The 12,476-nt window shown below is 40.2% G+C and overlaps 1 protein-coding gene across 1 annotated transcript in view; it reads right to left on the bottom strand.

The window, feature by feature from the left end:
* FNDC3B (fibronectin type III domain containing 3B) overlaps positions 1-12,476 on the bottom strand; it is a 413,185-nt gene that overhangs the window by 291,306 nt on the left and 109,403 nt on the right. Inside the window, exon 2 of the mRNA XM_089675519.1 lies at positions 10,621-10,760. Within this exon, the coding sequence (XP_089531645.1) occupies positions 10,621-10,731 (111 nt within the window). The 5' untranslated portion in view covers positions 10,732-10,760. The remainder of the gene's footprint in view (positions 1-10,620; positions 10,761-12,476) is intronic.

The following is a 12,476-nucleotide window of genomic DNA, read 5'->3' as shown; positions in this document are numbered from 1 at the left end:
GTTTCCAGGCAGAAAGGACAGTAAAAATGCAGGCAGGGCACAGGACAAAGCACTAGGGACAAAATGTATGTGAAATGGTTTGAGACAGTAATGTTTTACTATGTGATTTTAGTGAATTTAGTGAATGTCACTTTTAAAATGTTCAAATTTCCCTGCCAGTTCCTTCCCTGTACATCCTGACGTCGCAGGGAACGGAACCCGGAAGACAGATGCCGGCATCGGCCGGAGGACATTGCCAGGGACACTGCAGGGGGGGACATTGCAGGAGCGCAGGTAAGTGAAGAAGAGATCCCGGAGCAGCACTGCAGGGTATTCCCGAGTGTAGCCCAGGGTTACCGCTTGTGGTGCTGAAACGTTACCCTGAGCTACACTCGGGAATACCTCCAGGGAGGTTAAAGAACTGAAGCCTGCCATGGGGTGGAAAATAAATTATTTTTTTAAATATCTGCTGTTTCACCACACTTTACGGGCACAGTTTGGGGCTTTGACCTTGGAGCTCTCAGAATCTCCACTGGAGGTACTGCTGATGGACCCTGATATAACTAAATTGGTTACTACTATATATTCCTGTCTTCAGTCAGCTTGGGCCAACCCCTTCCAGCTTGCTCACCATAAATGGTTGGTGTTGGTCCCTTGGCTATCTGAGGAGGGATGGGAGGAAATACGGAGATTTGCTTTCAGGATATTATTAGTACTGCTAACAGATTTATTCAGTTTAAGTTTATCTATCATCTTCACTATACTCCTACTAGGTTGGGCCGTATGAGATTTGGATCTGCGGCTGTTTGTCCTCGTTGTGGCCTTGGGAATGCAGATCTTCTACATATGTTTTGGGTTTGCCTTATTCTGTATACATATTGGCAAGATATGTTCTCTTTTTTTGACACCAGCCTTCATTTGCCAGTTCCCCATAACCCGGAAGCTGGATTGCTGGGCATTTTGAATGACTTTGTAACTCAGACACATGCTTGTATTTTGATTCGCATGCTCTTATTTTATGCTTGGAAATTGATTTTGCTGACTTGGAAAAATACAGCTGCACCTTCAATACAACACTTTCACCATCTGGTCAATATGGATCTACCTAAATGTAAGCTGATCTATAAGGGTCGGGCCTGGCCCAAAAAGTTTACAAAAATTTGGCAGCCCTGGCTTGATATTTTAGATTCCTTTTGGGGGGACGCCCTGCTGTCTCAATCGTAGTAACCTGTTTATAGGTATTACCATAACTCATGGTCCACTGGTGCCGTGGATACAGGCCTGTTGGCTCTCCTGGTTATTATGGGGGAGGAAGTGGCATTGGTATGTGTGGCTGCAATAAGTGCGAGTTATCTGTAAATAGATACTATTGTTAATGATGTTTTATGAGATATATGGGCCATGTGTAGCCCAAACAGTTTACACCATCTGGATGTCTCCTACTGCTCCATCCATGGAGTTGCTGTGTATATAACCAATGTTCTTCACTCCTGTTTTGTACTTTGAGTTGAACATCCTGAAATTTAAAAAAAATGAAAATGCCAGTGCCAGCGACGTAAGTCGGAGAACTGACGGATAGGTAAGTATGGCAGAGTTTAGCTTCACTTTGCATTTCTGACAGATTCATGGGTATTTTTCTGTACTTGCAAAAAAGTGAAAATATGGGGAAATGTGCTTGTATTGCAGTGTTGTACTGCATATATCTTTTATTTTGCCTGGGCATATGTGATGGTTAGCATCACTGGGGTGAGAGGGAGCATGGCTAAGTTTGACACTTCAGCTGCATCTTTAGATGTCAAACTTTGATATGTGATTGTGTCTTTGCAGCTGCTGTGTGTGCATCCACTTCTGTGAGCTGCCTGCATGCTGCTCTGAGGTGGAGGCCCTTGAATCTGCCAGCAGCTCTGCACAGAGCATGGGCCTAATTGCCTAATCTGAATAAGCCCTAAAGCAGAAAATTCACTCAACTGACACAAATCTTAGAGATGTGACTGGAAACTGGGGTCAGCTGCTAAATTTTGACTAACAATGAATATTGTGCCTTCAGCTGCATTCACACTTGATCTGAGCTACTTTGATTATTTTTACTATATTTACTTTTTATCATTTGTACAGTCTTTTTGAGCATTTTTGCTGGAGTGTTTGTGTTTTTATTATTTTTCACCAATGGATAGTTATTTACTAGGGGAAAATGTGTGATACAGGTGTTTTTGCATTCCTTTCTTATCGAAGTCTATTGGGGCCAAAATTGCTTGAATCTCAGAAGTTTATGTCCTTTTTCGCACCAAAAGCTACAAAGTTTCAAGCAACAGCACTCTCAGGTATGAACATGCATAACTGAAAGCCATGAGATTCTGGAGGTTGAGCGTTTTGGAGCTTTGAGCTACAAACACTCAGGTGTGAATGAGGCCTTCCTCTGGAGTGCATTTATTTTATAATCCATAAGCCTGCATATTTCAGTTTACAAAAAGTCTCTGTATCTCATTTAAAAGTGCTAGCTCCAGTACAGCTGAGATGCCTGAATCTCAATATCTGTTTCTTTTTTTCCTTCATGTGTCATTGAATGATTTATTGGCATGAAACTGCCCTGTGCATTACATAATGTAGGCTTCTTATTACAATGAAATATATATCTGTGTGCGTATTCTCATTCCTCAACCTATGGAGTATTTTTTCTTTCTTGGATAAGAAACAGATGATTTAGAGACAGACAATTTCATTTTATACTTCCAATATAAATAGTTCTTAGGTCGGGAGGAAATAGCTCTTACAGTGAGACATCTGAACATTCATCAAAGCAAACTCACTCAAACTGTCACCATCCAGCACTTCAATGATTATACTATTGCCCAGCACAGCTCCCTGGTACTATGATCTATGGAGTTTCATCTTTAAATGTGTATTTATCCAAAATTTCATTTCATATAAACTCCAACCAAGTCATTTTTTTCTATTTTTTTCAATTAATACCAAGTACGTACATTGTGAATTCCTCCAAGCAGCTGTTGTCAGACCTTTCCAGCAGCTGTCTCAACTTGCAGAGCATTGTTCTCCAGTCATATTTACTCTCTTCTGATTGTTGTTGCAGTATAAAGATACAGTGGATATAAAAAGTCTACACACCCCTGTTAAAATGTCAGGTTTCTTTGATGTACAAAAATGAGACAAAGATAAATAATTTCAGAACTTTTTCCACCTAATGTAACCTATAAATACTGTACAACTCAGTTGAACAACAAACTGAAATCTTTAGGTGGAGGGAAGTAAAAATAAAAAACTAAAATAATATGGTTGCGTAAGTGTGCACACCCTTAAACTAATACTTTGTTGAAGCACCTTTTGATTTGATTCCAGCACTCAGTCTTTTGTGTATGAGTCTATCAGCATGGCACATCTTGACTTGGCAATATTTGCCCACTGTTCCTTGCAAAAACACTCCAAATCTGTCAGATGCAAGGTTATCTTCTGTGCACAGCCCTCTTCAGATCACCCCACAGATTTTCGATCAGATTCTTTTCTGGGCTCTGGCTGGGCTATTCCAAAACTTTAATCTTCTTCTGGTGAAGCCATTCCTTTGTTGATTTGGATGTATGCTTTGGGTATTTGTCATGTTGAAAAATGTTCAGCTTTCTAGCAGAAGCCTGAAGGTTGTGTGCCAATATTGACTGATATTTGGAACTGTTCATAATTCCCTCTACCTTGACTAAGGCAACAGTTCTAGCTGAATAAAAACAGCCCCAAAGCATGATGCTCCACCACCATGCTTCACTGTGGGTATGGTGTTCTTTTGCTGATGTGCAGTGATGTGTTTGCGCCAAACATATCTTTTGGAATTATGGCCAAAAAGTTCAACCTTGGTTTCATCAGACTAGAACACATTTTCCCACATGCATTTGGGAGACTTCAGATGTGTTTTTGCAAAATTTAGCCGAGCTTGGATGTTGTTCTTCGTAAGAAAAAGCTTCCATCCTGCCACTCTACCCCATAGCCCGGACATATGAAGAATATGGGAGATTGTTGTCACATGTACCACACAGCCAGTACTTGCCAGATATTCCTGCAGCTCCTTTAATGTTGCTGTAGGCCTCTTGGCAGCCTCCCAGACCAGTTTTCTTCTCAACTTTTCATCAATTTTGGAGAGACGTCCAGTTCTTGGTAATGTCACTGTTGCGCCATATTTTCTCCACTTGATGACTGTCTTCAATGTGTTCCATAGTATATCTAATTCCTTGGAAATGCTTTTGTACCCTTCTCCTGACTGATACCTTTTAACAATGAGATCCCCCTGATGCTTTGGAAGCTCTCTGCGGACCATGTCTTTTGCTGTAGGATGCGACTAAGAAAATGTCAGGAAAGACCTACTAGAACAGCTGAACTTTATTTGGGGTTAATCAGAGGCACTTTAAATGATGGCAGGTGTGTACTGACTCCTATTTAACATGATTTTGAATGTGATTACTTAATTCTGAACACAGCTACATCCCCGGTTATAAGAGGGTGTGCACACTTATGCAACCACATTATTTTAGTTTTTTATGTTTACCCCCCCCCCCCCCCCAAAAAGATTTCAGTTTGTTTTTCAATTGAGTTGTATATTTTATAGGTCACATTAAAAGGTGGAAAACGTTCTAAAATGATTTATCTTTGTCTAATTTTTTTTACATAACAGATACCTGACATTTTAACACGGGTGTGTAGACTTTTGATATCCACTGTACCTCACTTCTACAGTTGGGCAGTAACCAATACTGTGAAATCTATGCTGTAAGGATGACACGATGGGTGCTGCAGGTAACAAAACCTGACTGGCACATTAGTCTACATTGTTATGTGACACGTAAAATAACCTCAAGGAGCAATGCTCTAAAATCGTTGCCTGCTGTACCATGTACTTGTATGAAAAAGTATCCAGTTCTATTTGCATGGCTTCCTTTGTGTGAAATCCGTGGTGTTCCTGCCAGTTCCTCTGCTTTCCTATTAAAAACTGACGACAATAACCAGTAGAACACCCCATGGTCAGTTTTCTAGCTATGCTGGCAATCCCGCTGGCTCTCCTGCAGTGATCAGATTTGTCCTGATATCCCCACCTTTCCACCCCCACCCCCACACAGTCATTCACTGGGAAGATTAGTGTACTGATGTTTCCCCTCCCTCATCTCTTATGCAGCTGAGGGAATGTCATCACTTTTAAAAAAAGAGAAAAAAGTGTTTATAATGTTTTTTTATATATATACACAAATGTTTTGTATTTCTTTCCTACTTTACACTGAATGGGTTGTTTTACAAGGTGAGGGTTTACATATACTTTAAATAAACCAGGGTTTTGTTATGTGAACTTGATAAGTACCTTTAAATCATCCACCCATCCTCCATTTATAGATCTCGTTTCATTCATAGAAACTGTATTGGCTTCTAAGAATGATGAAGCAGGGCGGAAAGGGTGGGCATAGTTGGGTACTCTTGATGAGTGCCTGTCACAGCTCCCTTAGCTCTATTAACCCCCCCCCCCCCCTTGTCACACCAGAAGAAGATTACAATGGTAGGATTGCAGTGTCAGAGGACGAAGATTTCTGCTAAAAAAGGACACAGCAGCACAAGGGATGCATCACATTGAAGTAATATCCCTTCTGCTATTTGTTTATTTATTTAGTTATTTAAGTAAACTTAAGCTATAAGGCCAGGGCCAAGTTTATCCTTCCTGTCTCCCTAGGCCAATTGTCCTAACCTAGTACCATACTAGCAAGATTAGACATAGTAGCCAAGGAAAGGCATACTGATGCCAGAGGCAGAGAGGCTGAAAGAGACTGCTCTGTGTCATTACAAAGAGTAGGGCAAACTGTGACCCTATTCTGAAAGCACTTTGGTTTGGTCCTACTTATCCTAAAGTGGGTGAACAGTAAGTGCACAGTACACTATTGCAACAACGGACATGTTCAAATTGGGCAAAGGACAAAAGCAACAGTCCTCTGCCAGAATATTCAGGCAGGTAGGGAGATAGTTTGCAAAATAACGAAGGTTGTGTGCCACTCTGACAACCTGGCCAGCTTAGGCCACAGCCTATTTTGGCTAGGCAGAAATCTAGCCCTGAAGTGCTGTCACTCCACTTTGTCAGCAGTTTGATTTTAGGTGTATGGAACTATGCTAGGCGAACTGTAAGTACATGGTAAAAACACAGAATACGCCAACATGCAAAAACAGTGCTGGGCAGAAACTATTAATGAGGGCTCGGCCTAGTTGTGCTGGTGGGCAGGGTGGCAGACTGTAATATTATATTATACACTGAAATGTGCTTTTGATAGTCCACCACATGATGTGAGGATGGTGATTAACTGCCCCTGGCAGTCCTTCCACACTAGGCTGTAGCCTATGTTGGCTATGCAGTAATCTGGTCCTGCTTAAGACATCAGCTTGCATTTCTTCAGAAGTTCTACAAAAATTTTTTTCTAGACAAAAAAAAAATCCCACAAGCAGACCAAAACGACATATTTAAGTCATAAAATTGCTAAGGAATATTGAAAGAAAAATACATTTTTTTAAATATAAGTGAAATGTCTCCATTGAAGCTGGAGAGCCAAAGTAAACAAACGCATGTTAAACGCTGTACTCCCTCTAGTCTCTGATCTGCAGCATCTTCCAATAGCTCTTTCTAAATGATAGAGTCCTCTGTGACATCTGTTATATATTATACAATTCTATTAAAGGCTTTTACATTTCATACTGTATTTAATTCATCTACAAGAGAAGGGGAGAGAAACTTGAAGAGGAAAACAAAAATCACATTTTAAATTATGACCATTGCAATGAAGTTTACAACGTAAACCATTTAAATGAATACCTTCGCATTATTAGTAGTATGGGATCAAACAATCACAAAATAATGATTCAATATTGTGGCTAGGAAAAAGGGCAATTTAACAAATGAAAAAAAAAAATCCCACATTTTCTTATATGGAAAATTTAGCAGAATCCAGAATAAATAAAAAAAGAATGTTCAGCAAGATACACCAATGAATTATTAACAAAAGTAGGGTAAAACAAGTCTGAATAGAAATGTTCATAAACCAGGGGCTATGTAGAGGGGTTGCAGGGGTCACGACTGCGACCCAGCCCCATTTTCTAGGGAACTTGTGCGGACACCCTGTACTCCTGGAAAGGAGAGGTGGTGGGGTCGGTGGCAAGCAGAGGAACCGATCCCTCCATATAACTGCTGAATGCCTGCTTCTCCTCCTCTCCCTCCTGCAGACATTCAGTGGCTGCAGAAGGCAAACGGAGGGCATCGGTTGCTCTACATACCGCCCTCACTGCCTCCCTATCCCTGTCCTGCTGCCCCGGGCCCCTGTGTACTCCCCTGGCCTTCCCTCGCCCCCTCCCACAGCACTGATGGGTTTCCCACCTTCTGCTGGCTGCTGCAGGAGATACTGTCAATTTGAGAAGCGGGGAAGGGGCTAGTAAATATGTCATTTACTGGCCCTTTTTTTGTCTTAATGAATAGTCAGTGAATGCTTTTTTTTTTTATTATTCATAGCTGAGGCATAGTAAACTTTCTGTACAGAGCTATTCCTGTTCATTCATTCTGTGCTGCTGAGACTGCAGAGATGGAGTTTGAAGGCTGTATCCTCAGTCTCCATTCTTTGTTTCAAAGGTGAAATATCAGAGGTCTCTATAGACCCCTGCATTTTTCACTAAGGCCCTCAAATGGGGGTTCTAAAAAAAAATTATTAAAAATAAAATTGTAAAATAAATAAATAAAATGGTAAAAAAAAGAATTACAAAGTAAAATAAAAAAAATCTTCTGACACCAGTGGCAGAACTACAGGGGTTGCAAAAGTCACACTAGCGACTGGTGTTTTGCCAACGTGGGGGGGACCCCAAGACAGCAGAAAGGGGGCCTGCTGCGGGACTGTAATAAAGGATCCCACGATGGGATTGAAGGGCCCTGGGATCAGTGGGAAAGGACCCCAGCTTGGGGCCAGAGGGGCCCTTAATGGTATCTTGCACCAGGGTCCTGAAGTTCTAGTTATGCCTCTGTCATAAACAATAGCATATGAGCACCAAAAACTAGGCTATATGTATACAGCCTACACCACATCAAAAAATACCATCAATGTTGAAGAGTAATATCTCTATGACAATGTCTATAGGGGAACAGCAGTTTCTTTTGATGCCACACTCTATGTAGTGTAAAACGCATAGTGCATTACACAAGAATTATGCAGCAGAATGGGAGTTTGTTGGTGTTAAAGCTTAACCACTTCCAGTCTGGACACTATTACTCCCTTCCTGACCAGGGCAATTTTCAGCTTTCAGCGCTATCACATTTTGAATGACAATTGCACGGTCATGCAACACTGTACCCATATGAATTTTTTACCATTTTTTTGAGACAGATAAAACTTTATTTTGGTGGTATTTATTCACCGCTGGGATTTTTATTTTTTTGCTATGTAAATGAAAATGTCCAAAAATTTTGAAAAATTAGAAAAATTCTGCAAATAAATAATATTTCATCATAAATCTTGGCCAAAATTTATTCCGATATCTTTTTAGTAAACAAAAATAAGCCAAATTAGTTTATAACCAAAATATATAATTTTCAAACATTTTTTTTAATATTATTATTTATTTATTTTTTTACATACTGTCACCCTAGCAGTACAGTGTCACCATAGTGACACTGTACTACTTTTGGGGGGTGATGAAGATTTTTTTTTTTCTTTTACACTGATTGCTTTTACACCCATTCTTGCAGCCATTGAGAAATACTGAGTGAGCTGTGATTGGTCACAGCTTGTCACATGGTACAAGGCTGTTGTGAATAGCCTTGTACCATGTGACTTCTGTGATCATTCACAGATTTCAAATGTAGTAAGCAATGATGTCAGAAGTGACATCTTGCTTACTACTTTGCATGTGATCACTGATTGGCCAATCAGTGATCACATGATAGGGACCTCGTACAGAGGTCTGTCTGACGATCGGTGTTTCACTGTGTCCGGAGGACACAGCGGGCACCAGATTGCGGTGCTGCGCGCTTGGGGAGCGTGCACAAGCAGGGTGCGGGGAGGCCGTTTACAAACAGCCACCCGACCCTGCAGTGCCACCGTCCGGCCCTTTATATACAACAGCCGGTCGGGAAGTGGTTAATTTTCAGGTTTAAATTAGTGTTTGCTTTATGGGTTCAGTGCAAAATTTCAGGAGTGGAGTATTTGGGGTATTATGTTTGAATGCCTTTTGTTTTCCTCCTGTCATTGCTCTGTAATTTCCATTTCAAGTTTTTTTAACCTCTGGGTCTGTTTTTTTAGGGTGTCTTTGTTCCTTTGGAGGTTTCCCTGGAGCCACCCTGAAGTTGCCCATACACAGTATGAATTTCAGTGATTTCCTAATGAATTTCGCTTAGTGTGTGGCTTTGTCCGCTCCCTCCCGCCCAACATTCTTCAGCTGAAGAATCAAGGGAACTGGATGAAAAATTGTCAACTGAATAGTGTCTGCATCCAATCATTGTGATGCACTTCAGCATAGGTATTTCAGAAATGTGTTCCTTTAGTGTGTTGTGGTGCCTTTTACAATAAATGGCACTGCAATGCACTAACAAGTGAATGGTGTTCTACCATTCAAGTCCATGTTACCGCAATGCAAAGGTTTGAAGCTTTTATACACACGAGTTGTTGTTAGGAGCACCTTCTTAAATTGACAGGACTAATCTGTGTACCAGATGAGCAACATATAGCACATAGCCTGTCTATGGGAGTCAGAATTATTGTTGGTTGGTAGATGATCAAATACTAATTTTACTGCATGAACTGCAACTCAATTTATAACATTTGTATCATGTGTTTTTTCTGGATTTTTGGTTGACATTCTGTCTCTATCATTTAAAATACACATACTATAAAAATTATAGACCCTTGTAAATGGGCAAACTTACAAAATCTGCAGGGAATCAAAAAATTATTTTCCCCACTGTATATTGATTGCTTGCACACAGATTCATGTTACTCTAAAAAGCTCTCTACGGTCCTTGGGGCTCTGCACCCATATTACCGAGCCCTTAAAGTGTATAGAATTCCTAACAATGAAACGTTTTATTTGCTTTTCTTCGGTCTGATATATATATATACCATTGAAAGTGTTTTGATACATCCGTTTTACAAGTGCAACAAAATATCTGTTGACCATATCAGGAATTCAGAGCTGTCCTGTGTCCGGTGCTTAGGTCCTGTGTTATCCCAAGAAGCATACTTAGCCCTCCTAGTTCTTATCTTGGGGCTATAGAAAGATTAGCCTTTATTTTGTGGAGATAGGGGAGTGGGTGGGACTGAGTACTCAGCCCACAAAAATTCTGTGTTGACAGCCCAGCAACTTAGGAGCTGAGTGCATTTCTGGCTGATTAACTGATTTTTTTCTGCAGTGACATAGTTTTTAAAAGGATAAAACCTAAGAAATTATTCATGTATTGCAGAGATTTACTGCATTTTTTAAATTATTATTATTATTTTTGTCCTGACATACACCTTAATATTGTAATTTTTTGGTGAGTACATAGAAAAAATAAATTGAAGCAATGCTGTTTTGGCTGACATGTGTAAACTTCCCTCTTCTAGCAATGTTAATATTATGTAAAGTGAAATCAACATTACCAACCTGCTGTGACCCATCTCCATTTACAATATGTGGCATCATGGCTACGTCGCCATTCAGTAAGGGTGGCAGTTCCACTGGGATTTGGTCGGTCATCATCATTGTGACGTACATTCATGGAGAACTTTCTCTCAGCTGCCTTCCTAAAAATACCAGAAGAGAAGAATAATAAATATACACTAATACATTACAGCACCTGACATACAGATTATCTTTCTTACAGCTTAATATATTAATATTGGCAGTGGTCAGAAAAACAGGGCACTGCAAACATCGCAACAGTACCTTATAATAGCAAAGTTTCCAATATATCTGGGTTTAAGACATACAAAAAAAAAAATAGCGAGGGTGACTTTCTCCAACGGGGCCAAATCTGAAAGAGGTCCTTTCTCACTTAATCAAAAGGAGGAATAGCATTTGTTCTACTTTATTTGGTACAAGCCCAGCAAGACACACTGCTAAATATAATAAAACAGTGTGCAGGAACACAAATCATTCAGCTGAAACTTAGCTTTCACTAGTATGAAGCTGTCATAAAAAACGATGGACCAAAAAATGGCATTGTAAAATATATCATACATACATTAGTGTGTAGGATGATTTAAACATTCTCTCTTTCAGGGCTAGAAGTGCCTGTAGATGTGTTGCTCAAGGTCCTGGATGCCAGTGCCTCTGATACTCACCTAGATACTGCAGCACTATTGCAGCTCCGAAGGGACACATTGGTTATGTAGTGGATGAGAGTAGTATTGTAAAGTGGAACTCCAGGAATTTTAGTACTTTTAAAAATCTGCTGGCTTATAATGGATAGGTCCAAGGAGGTGTAAGCCACCTCAATCACCTATATCTTTTATGTATTATTTACATATTTACCAAGTATTGGGGGTATAGCTATCCCCATACTTCTAGTATTCCAACACTGGACCTTTCGGTCTCTTGATACAGCAGCTAAAGAATAATTTTCAGTCATTCTGCCTGCTCCTCTTCTTCTCTTGCCCAATAACATAAGGCTTTGTATTATGTCAACCCACTCATAAAATATAACCTATTCTGTGGATGGACATTTGGGGGGGTAAGGGGGGACAGACAGTGCAATTGCTGTTTAGTAGATCGCTGGGAGGAATAGTGAAAATGTAAGGCCACAAGGTTTCATACACTTATTTGGACTTAAACTCTTTTAAACCAGCATATTTTTTACAATGCAGCAATTTCTTGCAGTTCTGCTTTAAAGTGGTTCTAAAGGCAGAAAGTTTTTTGTCTTAATGCATTAACGTAAAAACCTTCTAGGTGCAGCTCCCCCCTCAGCCCCTTTTATACGTACCTGAGCCCCATCTCGATCCACTGATGTGTATGAGAACCATGACTGTCCTGGGTCTCTCTCTCCCCAATGATTCACACAGCAGTGGAGTGAGGGGGGTGGGGCCAAGCCATATTCTGTGTGTAAATGGACAATGTTCATTCACAGTGGCGTAGTTGGGGAGTGAGCCTGCTCAAATGCCCCCACAGCAAGAGGCTTGCTATTGTCACTTTATAGGAGGAAGGAGCCAGAACCACTGGCGGGGGGACCCAAAAAGAAGAGGATCGGAGCTCTTGTTTGCAAATCCATACCACATAGGGTGTAAGTATAATAGATATGCTTTTTTAATTACAACCTTTAAAATCACTTTAAATGTAATTTACAATGCTGTTTTATGTTGTTTTTTATTTAGTTGATTTCTTACTGGTTGATACAGGATACTGGTTGATAACTTGATACAATACATACTCCGCAATAGTGCATTTTCAAATTGTTTCTGGCCATGAACACTGAACGCATCAGGAGTTCTACAATCATGAGTTCTAAAATAAATAAACAGTTC

Source organism: Staurois parvus, unplaced genomic scaffold, assembly GCF_062004578.1.
Source record: "Staurois parvus isolate SC_StPar_1 unplaced genomic scaffold, SC_StPar_1.0 ptg000155l, whole genome shotgun sequence".
NCBI classification, from domain to species: domain Eukaryota; kingdom Metazoa; phylum Chordata; class Amphibia; order Anura; family Ranidae; genus Staurois; species Staurois parvus.
Note: the sequence above shows the minus strand (reverse complement) of the source record. Positions and strands in the feature narration are given on the sequence as shown.